The sequence below is a fragment of the Microtus pennsylvanicus genome, chromosome 7, assembly GCF_037038515.1.
Source record: "Microtus pennsylvanicus isolate mMicPen1 chromosome 7, mMicPen1.hap1, whole genome shotgun sequence".
Lineage (NCBI taxonomy): Eukaryota > Metazoa > Chordata > Mammalia > Rodentia > Cricetidae > Microtus > Microtus pennsylvanicus.
In genome coordinates this window covers 5273617-5289614 of record NC_134585.1, presented here as the reverse complement: position 1 = coordinate 5289614, position 15998 = coordinate 5273617, and the positions used below count along the sequence as shown (strand labels likewise).

Genomic DNA, 15998 nt, shown 5'->3' with positions numbered 1-15998 from the left:
GGAGAGATGGAAGGAAGGATTGTTTCCTTCAGCCTCTGAGGGAGCATAGCCATCCTGGCACCCTGGTCTTAGGCTTCCGACCTCCAGAAACGTGAGGGCAGACATCTCTGTTGCTTTAAGCCCTGTCCGGCCCTAGAAGCAGACCCCACCCATGACTGTTGAGGCCTCTGCCTGGCTCACAAGTCCTCAGTCCCATCCCTCCAGGAAGGGAAGAACCTGCATCAGGCTGTTGCCCACACATGAGTTTTAATACAGCCTCCTGCCCATCACAGCTCCCCCACCTCCACCCCTAGCCCCACCCAGCAGGCTGGAATTCTGCTTCCTCAAGGCCTGATCCCTAGTCCTTTGGAAGACACTTCCGTCTGCTCAAGAGGCTCCATTCCCATAAGCCCTGAGACAGAAGTTGTGACAACAGATATTGGTCCTGAGGCAGAGTGTGGTCCTGTCACAGCCCCCAGGCTCCGCTGTGGTCAGGCTGAGTGGTCACTGCAGCTTCATGCCACTCCACCGCCGAGAATCCTTCCGGGCGATGGGGCTGAAGTTCAAGACCTCTTTGTAGATGTGCTCTGTGGGAAGCGAGTGCTGTAGGTGTGTGTGGGGTTGAGGGTGTGGAGGGAGTGCACCCTCCAGAGCCCATGCAAAGAGAAAACCCTCCTGGAGATGGCTGTGCTGGCAGACACGTGTGCCAATTAGGCCAACAAGGAGGGCGGGTGGGGGAGGATGGGCCATCTCTTACGTTTCCATTCATCCACAGTGAGCTTCTCGTGTTCCAAGGCATCGTCAAATGGCTGCTGGGCCTCCGTCTCCTCCTCGGGGTCCCGGAAGGGCTCGAAGAAGGGGTGAGCGAGCGCCTGAGCAGCTGTCAGACGCTTGTCCACATCCAGTTCCAGCATCTTGTCCAGCAGGTCCGCAGCTGCAGGGACGTGACCGTGAGCATTGTGCCTGGCCCAGAATAGGAGGCTGCTGGGATGGGCAGCAAGCACTCTAGGATGGGGCCAGGACTCACCTTGGGGGCTGGCCCGTGGGAAGAGCTGGGTGAAATCCTTCTTGGGGCTCTGGGGTAGGGACTGGATGTAGGATTTGGCCTGGAAAACAGAAAAGCATAGAATTCTTTAGGCTCTGGGAGAAAGAATGGCTGAAGGGCTGTTGGAGTCTAAGGTGAGGACGAGAGGGTCCGCCAGGGCAGAGGGACCACACGGAAGGTGAGGAGAGGGTCCGCCAGGGCAGAGGGACCACACGGAAGGTGAGGACGAGAGGGTCCACCAGGGCAGAGGGACCACACGGAAGGTGAGGAGAGGGTCCGCCAGGGCAGAGGGACCACACGGAAGGTGAGGACGAGAGGGTCCGCCAGGGCAGAGGGACCACACGGAAGGTGAGGAGAGGGTCCGCCAGGGCAGAGGGACCACACGGAAGGTGAGGACGAGAAGGTCCGCCAGGACAGAGGGACCACATGGAACGTGAGGACGAGAGGGTCTGCCAGGGCAGAGGGACCACACGGAACGTGAGGACGAGAGGGTCTGCCAGGGCAGAGGGACCACACGGAAGGTGAGGACGAGAGGGTCCGCCAGGGCAGAGGGACCACACGGAAGGTGAGGACGAGAGGGTCTGCCAGGGCAGAGGGATCACACGGAAGGTGAGGACGAGAGGGTCCGCCAGGGCAGAGGGACCACACGGAAGGTGAGGACGAGAGGGTCCGCCAGGGCAGAGGGACCACACGGAAGGTGAGGACGAGAGGGTCCGCCAGGGCAGAGGGACCACACGGAAGGTGAGGACGAGAGGGTCCGCCAGGGCAGAGGGATCACACGGAAGGTGAGGACGAGAGGGTCCGCCAGGGCAGAGGGACCACACGGAAGGTGAGGACGAGAGGGTCCGCCAGGGCAGAGGGACCACACGGAAGGTGAGGACGAGAGGGTCCGCCAGGGCAGAGGGATCACACGGAAGGTGAGGACGAGAGGGTCCGCCAGGGCAGAGGGACCACACGGAAGGTGAGGACGAGAGGGTCCGCCAGGGCAGAGGGACCACACGGAAGGTGAGGACGAGAGGGTCCGCCAGGGCAGAGGGATCACACGGAAGGTGAGGACGAGAGGGTCCGCCAGGGCAGAGGGACCACACGGAAGATGCCACTCACCGCCTTGTCCTTCAACTTCTGCACAAACTCAGCTCCTGGCACCCCGGTGACTTTCAGGATCTGGGTCAGCTGGTCCAGGTCTTGGCAGTCAGTTAAGGCACAGCCTTGAACTCTGCGGTGTGCTGAGCCTGCCCTCCCCACTCCCAGTCCTGCTCTAGCCAGCTTGGCAGAGGCTCCTGGTTCCAGTCCCATCATCTAACCATGGCCGATTTTTGGGACAGTTGGAGCAGGCCTCTGGAGAGCTTCCCCACAGCCCAGGAGAAGGCTGCCAGGGTGTGTCTTTCTGAGACTCCTCCCACCAAATCCTTTTCATTCTGAGCTGGGTGGGCGACAAGGGACTGCCCATGAGGAAACCCCATCTGCTGCTGAGAGATTTCCTCCCAGAGGTGGGGGCAGGAAAGACAAATTTTTATCATTTGATTATCTGCATTTTCAAACCATTCTAAGGAGCTGGTTCCTGCTTTTCCAGAGGACCCAGGATCAGTTCCCAGAACCCATGCCAAGTGCCTTACAGCCAACCCATAACTCCAGCTCCAAGGGATCTAGTGCCCTCTTCTGGCCTCCTCAGGGTACCTGCACACACACAGCATATACTCACACAGACACACATACACACACACATAAAATTAAATCTTTAAGGGGCTGGAGAGATGGTTCAGTGTTTAAGAACACTAGCTGTTCTTCCGGAGGAACTAGATTCAATTCCCAGAACCCACATGGCAGCTCACAACTGTCTATAGCTCCAGTTCCAGAGGATCCAACACCCTCACACAGACATACATGCAGGCAAAACACCGATGCACATAAATAAATTAATTAATAAAAAATTAAATCTTTAAAACCATTCTTGGAGCCGGGCTTCAGAAGACAGCTTGCCTAGCATGCATGAAACCCTGGGTTCCGTCCCCAGCATGGTGACACACATCTGTGACCCTAGCTCTTGGGAGATGGCAGGAAGAGGAGCAGAACGAGGCCATCTTTGGCTACATAATGAGTCTGAGGACCTGAGACATAGAAGACCCTGTTTCAAACTGAAAAATAAATCAGATGTGGTGGCGCACACCTTTAATCCCAGCACTCGGGAGGCAGAAGTAGGCGGATCTCTGTGAGTTCGAGGCCAGCTTGAACTACGTAGCAAGTTCTAGGGCAGCCAGAGCTACATAGCGAGATCCTGTCTGAAAAATAAAATAAAATAAATAATTCTCAAGGGAGCCTGTCCCACTACCTCACCGAGACACATTTAATTATTATTGCTGAGGGAGCGGGTTCCCACATGAACATCATCCACTCTGGCAAAGGATACAGTCCTTCCCCTTGAATAGGGTCTTTCCCGTCAGCATTTCTGCCATGATGCAGCCAACGGACCAGATATCCACTGCAAGGAAGGAGGGGGTGTGACCATCTGATGATCTCTAGAGTAGGTCACCAGGGCCACTCGGGGGCAACTGACCACTGACCTGTCTGGTTGTAATGCATCCAGCTGAGAATCACCTCAGGGGCCCGGTACCAGCGGGTCACCACGTAGCCGGTCATCTCAGGGTCTGCATGGCGCGCCAGCCCAAAGTCCAGGATCTATGGCTCAAGGGACACAGGAAAACGAGCTGGCTGAGGAGAGGGGTTCTGAGGGACAAAACCCACCTCCCCCAGAATTCCGTCCACCTCCCCATCCGTGGGGGACCTGCTGTGACTCTTCACCTTCAGCTCACAGTCTTCATTCACTGCTAGGTTGCCTGGCTTCAGGTCCTGGGGGGAGGACAGCAAGGGGGGGTCAGGCTGGAGCAGAACCAGCAGGTGGTCTCGGATCTGTCGTGCGTGCGCGCACACACACACACACACACACACTCCACTGCAACAGCAGCTGGGCCCCTTCATTTCACTCCAGGCCTGTCTCCTCATGTGTACGATGACATTGGACTCTGCATCCGTTTCCACCATGTCCCTGTCTTTAGAGCCTGAAGTGCCAGCAACGGGCTCAGTGGGCAGCCACTCCCCAAAGTGTCTCCCCTATCCCCATTCTACCACATTCACCTTCCCAAGGCCAAAACAGCCACAGCCCAGGTTCCTGAGAACTGTCATTGGCTGCCAGAGCACCCAGTTCCTACCCTGAAGACCACAATAGAGGAGGCACTCACCCTGTGGACGACACCAGCTGAGTGGATGTACTGAAAGGAAGAGAGAGAAGAAACGGTGAAGGCACCAGCTTGCACACCACCATCCAGCATCCGACCCTCTTCCTTCCCACCGCAGCGTGCTGGGTCTCAACACTGAGCACCTCTTGGCCACTGTGCAGGCCACACTTACCTTCAGACCTTTGAGCATCTGGTATACCAAGTACTGGACTTTGTCCTCGCTGAACTCCATCCCCATGATCTTCTGCAGATCTGTCTGCATGAAGGGCATCACCAGGTAGCTGGAAAGCAGGGGGCTTTTTAGCACAGTTGCCTACCAGCCTCCCATAGGCCCAGGTGTGACCCCGGAGGGGCAGAAGTGGGGCACAGCAAGAGCCTGAGAGACAATCAATACCAGCAAGAAGGCAGAAGAGAGTCAAGTGTGAGAATCCATGCCTGTAATCCCAACGTTTGTTTTTGTTTTTTTTTTTTGTTTTTGTTTTTTTGTTTTTCGAGACAGGGTTTCTCTGTGGCTTTGGAGCCTGTCCTGGAACTAGCTTTGTAGACCAGGCTGGTCTCGAACTCACAGATATCCGCCTGCCTCTGCCTCCCGAGTGCTGGGATTAAAGGCGTGCGCCACCATCGCCCGGCAATCCCAACGTTTGCAGAGCTGAAGTGGGAGGATGTTAAAGTCTAGCCTGTGTTACATGGTGGATCCCAGAGCAGGCTGGTCTACACAACATAACCTTGTCTACATGGTGGAGCCCAGGGCAGGCTGGGAAACACAACCTTGTCTCAGTAAAACAACAATCGGCCAGGCAGTGGTGGTGCAGCCTTTAATCCTAGCACTTGGGAGGGGAATGACCACAAACAATGATGACAGTGGAAAACAGGATTGGAAAGCTGTGTCAGGTGACACAGAGCTTGCTTACTTGAGCTTAAGCCTCAACACCCACATACAAAAGCTGGGTGTGATGGGGTTCAGTTGTGATCTAGTGCTGGGAAGGCGGAGACAGGAGGATGCCTGGGGCTCATTAGCCAATCTGCCTCACTTAATTGTCAAGCCGGTGAGAGACCCTGCCTCAAAAATCAAGGGAGGGGACTGAAGAGACAGCTCGGTGGTCAAGAGCGCTTGCTGGTCTTGCAGGTTCAGTTCCCAGCATCCACATCAGGAGGCTCACAACTGTCTGTAACTCCAGTTCCAGAGGATCTGATGCCCTCTTCTGGCCTCTATGGGCACCTGCAAGCATGTGGGGCACATAAACTCATGCAGGAGCACGGGTGCTCAGGAGCTCACAGGCACACATGTGTGCTCATAGGCACTACAAACAATCATAAGGGAAAACGAGAAAACAAGGTAGACAGTGCCTGAGCAACAACATTAGAGGTTGACCAGTGAGCTCTGGCCACACACACAAGAACACATCCACACAATACACAATAAAGAAGATACATGAATAACCAGGAGAACCCAGACTGAGCTCCTCGCATCCCCACCACAGCAGCCTGGTGGGCAGAGCTCAGGGTCACCCAGCCCTGGAGCATCCTCAGCAACACCAGATGGCTGTGTTCACATTCCTCAAAGGTACCCTGGCTCTGCTCCCCTCCACGCCCCCGAGCAGGCCAGCTGTGAGCCAGCAGCACCCGCCAGCATTTCCTTCTGCTTCCATCCAAAGGTTTCTCTGGTAGGAGGGTCACGCCCAGCTCAGCAGGCTCCGCAAACTACAAATGTCTGCCTTTCCAGGAAGGAAACAGGAAATAATCTTCAGCAGGCAGGGGAAGGAGGGGCCAGTGCTATTAAGCACTTGAGCGGGATTTTGAAACAGGTTAATGTCAGCAACCCGGAACTGTGACTCAAGGTGGTCACGGCAAGTTTAGGACAGAAAGCAGTAGATTATAAAATGTGTGTGTACAATACACACACACCATTATATCTATAACTACATAAAATATGTATAGAATTATATATATAAATTTCCCTCTTGAGACAGGATCTCGTGTATCCAGACTCATCTCCAGTTCACTATGAGGCTGAGGATGGCTTTGAACTTTTCATCCTCCTGCCTTCGCCCCTCCAACGTTGGCATTACTGGCATACACCACCATCCCCAATTTATTCAGGGTAGGGATAGAAACAGGGTGGTGCATTCTAGGCAATCACTCTGCCCACTAAAGTGAACGAACACTGTAGTGGCTTTTCATTTGTATTTTAATAAATAAAGCTTGCCTGAGGATCCAGAAAAGTAAAACAGCCACACTGACCAGGCAGCAATGGCATACACCTTTAATCCCAGCAGCCACACTAACTTGCCGTAGAAACCAGGCAGTAGTGGTACATGCCCTTAATCCCAGAACTAGAGAGGATTATAAAACAGGAGGAGACAGCTCTCAGGCTCAGTCCCATTCTGAGATTCCTGGAGGCAGGATCACCATTTTCAGACTGAGGTTGAGATAAGAGTCAGTGGCTGGCTGCTTTGTTTTTCTGATCTTTGGGTTGTACTGCAATATCTGTCTCTGAGTTTTTATTAATCGTGTTTCAAAACACACACACTTTCTTTTATTTTATTTTGAGATAGGGTCTCATCATGTAGCCCTATCTGGCCTGGAACTGAATATGTAGAAAAGGTTGACCTGGAACACACAGGGCTCCTGAGTGCTGGGATTATACACATATACACCACTTGGCCTGGCACTTTGCTTACGTAAACTGTTGCTGAGGGCTGGAGGGGGTCACTCAGCAGTTAAGGGCACTTGCTGCAGCTGGGCAGTGGCAGCGCACAACTTTAGTCCCAGCACTCGGGAGGCAGAGGCAGGTAGATCTCTGTGAGTTCGAGACCAGCCTGGTCTGCAGAGCTAGTTCCAGGACAGGCTCCAAAGCTACACAGAGAGCTCTTCCTAGATGACCCAAGTTCAATTCCTAGCATCCTCATAAGGCAACCTGTAACTGCCTGTAATTTCAGGGGCATCTTCACTCATGTGCGTGCGCGCTTGCACACGCACACAAACACACACACACACAATTTTAAATAAATCTTTAAGCCTCTTCCTCTCCAACCTTGGAGAAGAGTTCACCTTCTTCACTGCCTTCATATACGGTCTCTCACAACCATTCCATGCTTTCTGCTCCGTCCTAAACTGCTGGCATCAAGGTCGCCAGTGACCACCTCTCAAACACAAAGACTCACTGGGCAGGCAGTGGTGGCGCACGCCTTTAATCCCAGCACTTGGGAGGCAGAGGCAGGTGGACCTCAATGAGTTCAAGTCAGCCTGGTCTACAAAGGGAGTTCCAGGATGGCCAGGACTATCACACAGAGAAATCCTGTCTCAAAACACCAACAACAACAACAACAAACCACAGAGACTCCTTTTTCCCCCCGTGTGTCCCTTTGCTAAGCATCAACGGTTGACTGCCACGACTCTGGATCAGCATCACTGTATCCCACTTTGCCATGAGCTATCCCTGGGCTTCAGCTATCACCCACGGAGATGATTCTAGCCTGGTCTACACACATTCTCTCCTCTTCTATGGTTTCACAGGCTCTGTATGAACGCAGGACTCAAGGTGGAGTTCGTCAGCTTTCGCTCCAGGCTTGTCTGTTCTACCTCGGGTTCCTTAATCACTTGCACCAACCTCCCTCAGCCACCATGTCTCAGCAGATGCGACGACTCCCGTCAGGACAGCCTGAGTGGGTCTCAGATCTGCCCTCCGTATCCCACACTGTAAGGTCGATCAAAGCCGGGGTGCTCAACACCGCGGTCTCTCCCTCCTCCCCACCCCTTTCTCATCGCTGCTACTCATATCCCCCAAATGTGACAGACCGTCCCAGCATTCTGGTTAAAACCTCCATAGTTGGTGGGTTGGGGATGTGGCTCAGTTGGTAGAGCACCAGCCTAGCATGCACAAAGCTCTGAGTTCAAATCCTAGCACCAATGCTTGGAATGTGAGCACTTAGGAACCAGAGGCAGGAGGATCGCACGTTCAGTGTCATCCTCGATTGCTTAGGTGGCCGTGCGATGGGATGGGGGACTACCTGTGATACCTGAGAGATTCTCTCTAAACACAGCACAGGGCACCAAACCGCTCCCACGAGACCTCTGTGGCACCGAGGTAGCCGAGCAGCTCAATGGAGACTGCTTTCGGCTGCCACTCACACACATCCTGATTCTCAGCGTCATTCAAGCCGTTCCTCCTTGTCCAGGCCTGTGGAGCAAAACCTGACACTTCACAACTAAGTGTCCCGCTTGTTTTAACAGCCAAACTCCATCAGCCACATTGTCCTGGCCCCAGATCCTCACCCTCTCGTTAGGAGAAAACTCTAGGTGTCGTGAGGTCCAAAGCCACCCCTGGTCCCCAGGAACGGGGGATGGGGGTGGGTGGTGGGTAGTGCACACCCTAGAAGGGCCAGCTGTCCTCTTCATGGAACCAGGGCCTGGTCATAAGGTGTAGGAGCCCTGCAGATAGCACTCTACAGTCCTTCACTCAGAGCTGAGGTACCTTTCCAGAGAGGACCTCAGTGTAACAGCAAAGAGACATAAGACCCCCTTTCCACCCAACTCTGGAAGCCACCCTCCCCCAAAATATTTCCAAGCTGCCATTAAGATCTGACAATGCCCCAGCCCCCGTGCAGCCCGACTCACAAATCGTGGAAGTTTCGAAGGGAAGAGGCGGGAGTGAAGACATCCAGGAGCCCAATGACCTGGGGAAAGGGTCGTCAGTGAGGCTAGGTTGCCACCACCCCTCTTCCTACTCCCCGGGGCCTCAACCACCCAGGGCCACCATCCAGGTCACCCTCTGCTACAGGAGGTAGCCCAAGTTGGCACGGAAAAAGCATGAGGGCCCAGGCAGAAAAGGAAGTTTGCGCTAACAATGATGGAAGTCAGAATGTGGCCAGCCCACTGCTCTCAAATTTGGGGTACAGGGTGAACAAACCTACTTCCGACTAACATACCATGAGGGTCAATGTGGGGGGAGGGCGGGGAGGATGAAAAGCGTTGGGACCTTGGGTCTCCAGCTATGTCTGTCAGTCTGTCATTGCCTACGACAGGGCTGGTTCAGAGCCAGCGGCAAGCCCACTTCACCTCACTGGGGAGACATTGGCTGACGGTTCAGGACTCACAGGGGACAAGGCTCTGAAATCACTGTCTGGACTTCTGAGTCCAGAGCTGGGTCCCTGTCTGTTCCCATCAGACAGAATGGTCAAATGCCCAGGCACCAGCCTGCCTTGACCTCCAATTTCAGCTCTGCCACTGATAAACCAATAACCCGGGAATCTTTCTGTGCCTCGGTTTCCTCATCTGTGCCACGGACGGTATGTGCTGGGAATTATATAAGTTAGCCAGCATTCGCATGCATTAAGTACTCAGTGTGTGTTGTCAGCCTTGGAGCCCCAGTATGGGGACACAGTCGCTCAACTGTCCATGCCCAGCAGGACCTGAGTTCTCAAGGAACCAATCACGAAGGTCTCCTGTGTCTACTTCCTCCTCACAAACGAGATAAGGTAGTGCCTTTTCTGGAAGTGAGTTGGGCAGGCCCTGGCACCTTCTCTAGGGCTAAGGACCTGAGAAGCCAGGGTGGGGCAAGGAAGATTCTTTCTCCTGCACCCTGCACCCTGGACCCCGGGCAGGCCACTCCTGGGCCTCTTATCCTGCCCCCTGATGCCCACCGCATCCACACCCCTGCCGCATCCTACGTTTTCATGGTGCATATGCTTCAGCAGTAGGAGCTCGCGGTAAGCGCGCTTGGCAAAGATCTCCGACTGGAAGGGCCGGCTCAGCTTCTTGATGGCCACCTTCTCCCCTGTCCGCTTGTCGATGGCCGAACTGCGGGGTCACAGGCAGGTGAGGGGGAGGGACGGCGCAAAGAACCCAGACTCAGGATCCCTCCCTCTCTGTCCTAGGCCACTCCGACTCCGTATTCCCCAGGCTGGTTGGAGACCAGGAATTTGGGGGACAGCAGAGTATTGCGTCGCGAGGGTGAGGTGGGGGCACTGGGAATGGGGCAGCAAGGCAGGGGCAGGAACAATTCACGCTGACAGGATGCAAAGCAGGCCGGGAGTCCCTACTCTGCGGATGTGGCAAGTTCCCCTCTTGGGGCCTCAACTGCCACTGCAGGGATCTGTCCCACGAACTCCGAGGTCCCTTTGAAAAGTTACAGCCTTGGAGAACCAGATTCGTCAGCGACTCAACCCACAGGGGCCCGGATGCGGCCGTGTGAGCGCGGGGAGGCTGCCAAGGGGTGGCCCGCGTCTCCTCTGCCTCCTGGGGTCCCCGGGTCTCACCACACAGCTCCGTAGGCCCCGCTGCCGACGTGCGCCGGCTCCAGGTAGGTCTTGGGCAGCTCCCAGGCGGTCTTGTTGATGTCCTGCTTGTAGAAACCCCTTTTCCGGGTGAGGCTCATTCCGCACCCCGTGGTGGCGGCTCTGAGCGGCGGCTGCGGTGGCTGCCCGCGGGCTCCCGGCCCGGGTGTCCCGCCGCGGTCCCCTCCCGCCCCGCGCCCGCTCCTCCCCCGTGGGGCGGCGCACCTGCCGCCTCGCCCAGGTGCGTCCCCGCCCCAGCTCGCCCCGCCGCCCGCGCTCCGGACTCCGCCCATCCCCGGCGGAGGCCCCAGGCTCCACCGGCCACCTGCTGCAGGTGCGGGGTGCCCTGCAGGAAGGGGTGCCTGCGAGGCTGCCTGGATCCTTCCAGCCCTGTAGGAAGAGCTGGGGATGGGGCGGGGGGGCGGTGCTGATAATTTGAGAAATAAAACCCCACAGATACAAGGCATGGTAGTTCAGATCTGTAACCTGTGCATAGGAGAGGCAGAGGCAGGAGGATTGCTAGGAGTCCAGTTCAGTGCTCAGTGAGTTCAAGGTCAGACGGGGTAAGACCCTGAGGAAGGAGGAGAGAAGGAAGTGAGAGAAAGAGTGGGGAGTGAATAGAGATGGAAGGAAGAAAGGAGGGAGGGAGGGAAGCAGGAAAGGAGGAAGAAAAGCAGGTTGGGAAACAATGTCATCCCTGGCGACAAAGTAAATTGGAGGCCAGCATAGGTTACACAGAGAAACCCTGACTCAAAACAACCTTGAAGACGGAAAGGTTTAAAAGCCTGTACCACTCTTTTTTTTTTTTTTTTTTTTTTTTTTTTTTTTTTTTTTTTTGGTTTTTCGAGACAGGGTTTCTCTGTAGCTTTGGAGCCCGTCCTGGAACTCCCTTGGTAGACCAGGCTGGCCTCGAACTCACAGAGATCCGCCTGTCTCTGCCTCCCAAATGCTGGGATTACAGGCGTGCGCCACCACTGCCCGGCTCAGCCTGTACCACTCTTGAAGAGGATCTGAGTTTGGTTCTCAGCACGTTTGTCATTATATATATAATTAAAAAAAAAAAACGTATGTGGTGGCAAACATCCTTAATCCCAGAGAAACCCTGCCTCAAAAAATAAAAAAATCAAAGGGGGGAAACACAGTAACAAACAAGAACCCTAAAACTCGTGGGATTCTAAATGAGTTCCTATGACCCCAGATTTCTTTTCTTTTCTCTTGGTTTTTTTTTTTGGGGGGGGTTTCGAGACAGGGTTTCTCTGTGGTTTTGGTTCCTGTCCTGGAACTAGCTCTCGTAGACCAGGCTGGTCTCGGACTCACAGAGATCCTCCTGCCTCTGCCTCCCGAGTGCTGGGATTAAAGGCGTGCGCCACCATCGCCCGGCCTTCTCTTGGTTTTTTTATGACAGGGTTTCTCTGTGTAGCCCTGGCTCTCCTGGAACTCTATCTGTAGACCAGCCTGACCTCAAACTCACAGAGATCCACCTGCCTCTGCCTCTTGTGTGCTGGGATTAAAGGTGTGCGCCACCACTGACTGGTGGCTTTTTAAGAAAAATAATTGATTGCTCCCAGATCCTAAGGTTCATCACTGGCCAGGGCTCAGCATCTATTCTCCCAGATCCTAAGGTTCATCACTGGCCGGGGCTCAGCATCTATTCTCCCAGATCCTAAGGTTCATCACTGGCCAGGGCTCAGCATCTATTCTCCCAGATCCTAAGGTTCATCACTGGCCAGGGCTCAGCATCTATTCCTCTGTTTCCATTTTTTCTGAAACAAAATCCAGGCATCAAATTGTTCATCGTATTAAAGTTCTTGTGTCTTACACCAAGAGTCAATCTCAGCTAGTTCTACAGTGCCCAGTATCCACAAAGATTCAAATGTCCAGGGAGAGTGTGTTTGTCATTGGTGGTGGCGGGTTTGAGACAAAGTCTCACTAGGTAGCCTTTAGCTGGCCCTGAACTTTCTATGCAGACCAGACTGGTCTCTAACTTATAAACTCCGCCTTTAGAGTGAACGTCCAGTTCTGAGTATAGGTTTTTGCTTGGTTTCTAAGGCCACATGAATGGGCACTATCTTGTGTGGTTCCAGGGTGATTTTGTTCTCAAATAGAGTCACACCTGCTCTGGAAGAAGAGCTCGTGCATGCCCTATAGGTACATCTCACCCTCCTTGGCTTCTCTGCGAAAGGAGGGGGGGCAGCTTGCTTCGTTGTAAGGGAGGAGACCCTGTCAGGCTGTGTGCAGACCTCAAATTACCCAATTGCTTCTTCCGTGCAGTCTGCGGATCATTTTCAGGGGACCAACCCCACAGAAATGCTTAACATGTGCTGTGGCTGTGGGCAGGGCATCTGTCTTTAAGACCGTATCAAAGCATGTGTAAGAAATAGCGAGTCAGCTCATTGGGTGTGAAAAACTTATCTAATAAACATCCGTGCTTGCCATGTGCCGGGCATTAGTGTTTTACATATTCCACTCCAGGGCAGAAGGGGTGAGTCAGGCTGAACATCCTCACCAGACAAGTGGCAAACAGGCAGGGAGGGGTTGAGTAATTAGCTAAAGGTCACACAGCAGAGCTGGGTGAAGATGTGGGCATGGTCGCCCTGGAGCCCAGGCTCTGGCCAGCAAAGCTTAGGGGTGCCCCCAAACCATCTGGAATGGTAAGGATGTGGTTCCCTCGGTGCAGCCCACTTCCTGTTCATCCCTTTCATTGGTCCCGAGACAAAGGAAGGGTTGACAGTGGGAGTTTGAGGCCCTCTGGATCGGTGGTTCTGGTTTAAGGAACTATATTTCTGGAAGCCAGATACTAGGGGTGGACATAGGCTAGAGAGAGTCAGCTCTGAGAAACAGGGTTTCCTTTGGGGTTGAGAGAAGAGAAAGGGGCTAGGGTCTCTGCAGGGTGGTAGAGTCGAGCCCAGAAACCCCAGGAAAGCCCTCAAGGCCCTGGAGTGTCCCCCACCCCGCCTCAGCACAGCTGGCTACTCTGGACTCCTCTTGAGCAAAGGTCAGGAAGTGACTCAGACCTTAGACTCAGCTGGGGATGACCCTCACCTTGGGCCATACGGGGTTGGGGTTTACTCAGCAGCCTGGCAGCCTTGGAGGGAACTGCCTTCAATCCAGCAAGGGGAGTCACTGAGGGCATGAGGGGGAGGAGATGGGAGGGAGGAGGACTAGGAAGAGAGGAGAAGGGAGGAGAGAGGAGGAAGAAAAGTTCACCAAGGGCATCATGGGTAGCTGGATTTTTCTCTTAACTCCAAGGACCTTAGCCCCTCTCCCTCTCAGACACTAAGACACTGCAGGCTGGGGGGTGGGGGGGGGGATGGAGAAAGTCAGGGACCTAACCTTGGAAGGAGACCTGAATTCCTAAGGCTGGCACTGCCTTCTATGTGACTTTAAACCAAAGTCTTAGCCATCCTGGCCAGAGTGTGCTTGCAAAACAGGTGACACATACCAGCTTGTGGAAGTTCCGTGGCTTGTGAGGTCATGTACAGACAAACTCACCTTTCCTTCCCCACACTTAAAATATTTTTTTTTAAAAAAAGATTTATTTATTTTCATTTTATGTGTATGTGTTTTTTGCCTGAAGGCATTGTGTCAATGCCTGGTGTCCACAGGGGCCAGGAGGGAGCACTGGATCCCTGGAACTTGAGGTGGCAGTAGCTATGAGCCACCATTTCTATGCCTCGAACCAAACCCAGGTCCTCTGCAAGAGCAGCCGGCGCTTAACTGCCCAGCCATGTATCTCCCTTCTACAAACTTATGTGTATGTGTGTATGTTTGTGGGTGTATGCACATGTAAAACCCCCAGAGGCCAGAAGAAGACCTCTAAGCCCCCAGCTGGAGTGAGCCACCTTATATAGGTGTTGCGAACGTGACTCTGACCCTCTGCAAGAACAGTAGGCCCTGTAACTGCCGGGCCATCTTATCAGGCCTAGCTTTTATTTTTTCCTATTAATTATTGTTAAATGTGGATGTGTGGGCAGAAGACAACTTTGGGGGCAGTTGTTGTTTTCGTCCACTTTGCTGAGGTGTGTGTGTTGGGTGGGGGGGTCTCTTGTTTCTGTTGCTCTTGTACCCTAGGCTGGTTGGCCCATAGGATTCTGGGTAATTTTCCTGTCTCTACTTCATAGTGCTGAGATATAGATGTGAGTCACAGCGTCTGGCTTTTAAGAGAGATTGGTATTTATTTATTTATTTATTTATTATGTATACAATATTTTGTCTGTGTCTATGTCTGCAGGCCAGAAGAGGGCACCAGACCTCCTTACAGATGGTTGTGAGCCACCATGTGGTTGCTGGGAATTGAACTCAGGACCTTTGGAAGAGCAGGCAATGCTCTTAACCACTGAGCCGTCTCTCCAGCCCAGATTGGTTTATTTTTGTTTTTTATTCATGTGTGTGTGTGTGTGGTGTGTGTGAATATCACGTATGTGCAGGTGCATTTGGGGACTGTAAGAGAACATTGATTCCCAGGAGCTGGAGCTACAGGTGGCTGTGAACTGTGAATGTGTTAAAAACTCGGACTCTAAGACAATAGTGAACGCTCTTAATCACTGAGCGTCTCTCTGGCTCTGAGCGTCTCTCCTGTTCTGAGCGTCTCTCCGGCTCTGAGTGTCTCTCTCCGGCTCTGAGCGTCTCTCTCCAGCTCTGAGCGTCTCTCCGGCTCTGAGCGTCTCTCCTGCTCTGAGCGTCTCTCCAGCCGTGAATGTCTCTCCAGCCGTGAGTGTCTCTCCAGCCCTGAACGTCTCTCCAGCCCTGAGCGTCTCTCCAGCCGTGAGTGTCTCTCTGGCTCTGCAGTCAGCCTCTTCTGGGTTCCAGAGATTAGGCCATGAGGCTTGTGCAGTGAGCACTTTTGCTCACCTAGATGTCTCCCTAGCTTCTTTGCTTCTTCCCACTTTGAAACAGCCTTTTTTATTTTATTTGGGCTTTTATATTAGCATACAGAGTAATGGGTTTCATTACAGCACTTCATACATAATGTGCTCTTGTTGGTCCTTCTCTACCTCCCCGTTCCCTATGTCCGTCCCCCTCCCCTATGCACCCCTTTTGCTTTCGTAGCAATAATTCTGTTCTCTCTGCTCCCTTAAGATCTCTCCTTCTGGGGGCTGGAGAGATGGCTCAGCGGTTAAGAGCATTGCCTGCTCTTCCAAAGGTCCTGAGTTCAATTCCCAGCAACCACATGGTGGCTCACAACCATCTGTAACGAGGTCTGGCGCCCTCTTCTGGCCTGCAGGCATACAGACAGAACATTGTATAAATAAAAATAAATAAATATTTAAAAAAAAAAAAAAAAAAGATCTCTCCTTCTGCTCTCAAGGGCTCTTCCTCAAAGTTATGACCTACCCCCCCCCCACCATATACATACATACACATTAGGTACATCTTAGCATCCAGGATCCTCCGTCCGAGACGGGTGTCTTGTTTGTATTTCTGGGTGGGTCTGGCTTCCTTCGGTTCTATCCATTGTCCTGCAAA

At 53.5% G+C, this 15998-nt stretch overlaps 1 protein-coding gene across 2 annotated transcripts; it reads right to left on the bottom strand.

The window, feature by feature from the left end:
• Positions 1 to 409: 409 nt before the first annotated feature.
• Mapk13 (mitogen-activated protein kinase 13) lies at positions 410 to 10721 on the bottom strand. Of its 2 annotated transcripts, XM_075979708.1 has the most exons (12): positions 10515 to 10721; positions 9927 to 10056; positions 8875 to 8933; positions 4430 to 4538; positions 4261 to 4290; positions 3824 to 3871; positions 3586 to 3700; positions 3432 to 3503; positions 2129 to 2208; positions 1007 to 1085; positions 737 to 913; positions 410 to 566 (listed from the first exon to the last, which is right to left on the bottom strand). In XM_075979708.1, the coding sequence occupies exons 1-12, from the start codon at positions 10631 to 10633 to the stop codon at positions 484 to 486; spliced, it is 1101 nt and encodes a 366-aa protein (XP_075835823.1). In that variant the 5' UTR covers positions 10634 to 10721; the 3' UTR covers positions 410 to 483. The 2 variants fall into 2 exon arrangements, with proteins under 2 accessions (XP_075835823.1, XP_075835824.1); XM_075979709.1 differs by lacking the exons at positions 8875 to 8933; positions 10515 to 10721 and having other exon boundaries at positions 9927 to 10057.
• Positions 10722 to 15998: the final 5277 nt, after the last annotated feature.

Excerpts from the sequence above, each read along its gene's own strand:
- Mapk13 (XM_075979708.1), bottom strand. The coding sequence starts at position 10,633 with ATGAGCCTCACCCGGAAAAGGGGTTTCTACAAGCAGGACATCAACAAG. Across the intron at positions 10,057-10,514 it reads GGGGCCTACGGAGCTGTGTG|TTCGGCCATCGACAAGCGGA; the intron begins GTGAGACCCGGG and ends GTGACCCCGCAG. Across the intron at positions 4,291-4,429 it reads AGATGCTCAAAGGTCTGAAG|TACATCCACTCAGCTGGTGT; the intron begins GTAAGTGTGGCC and ends TCTTCCTTTCAG.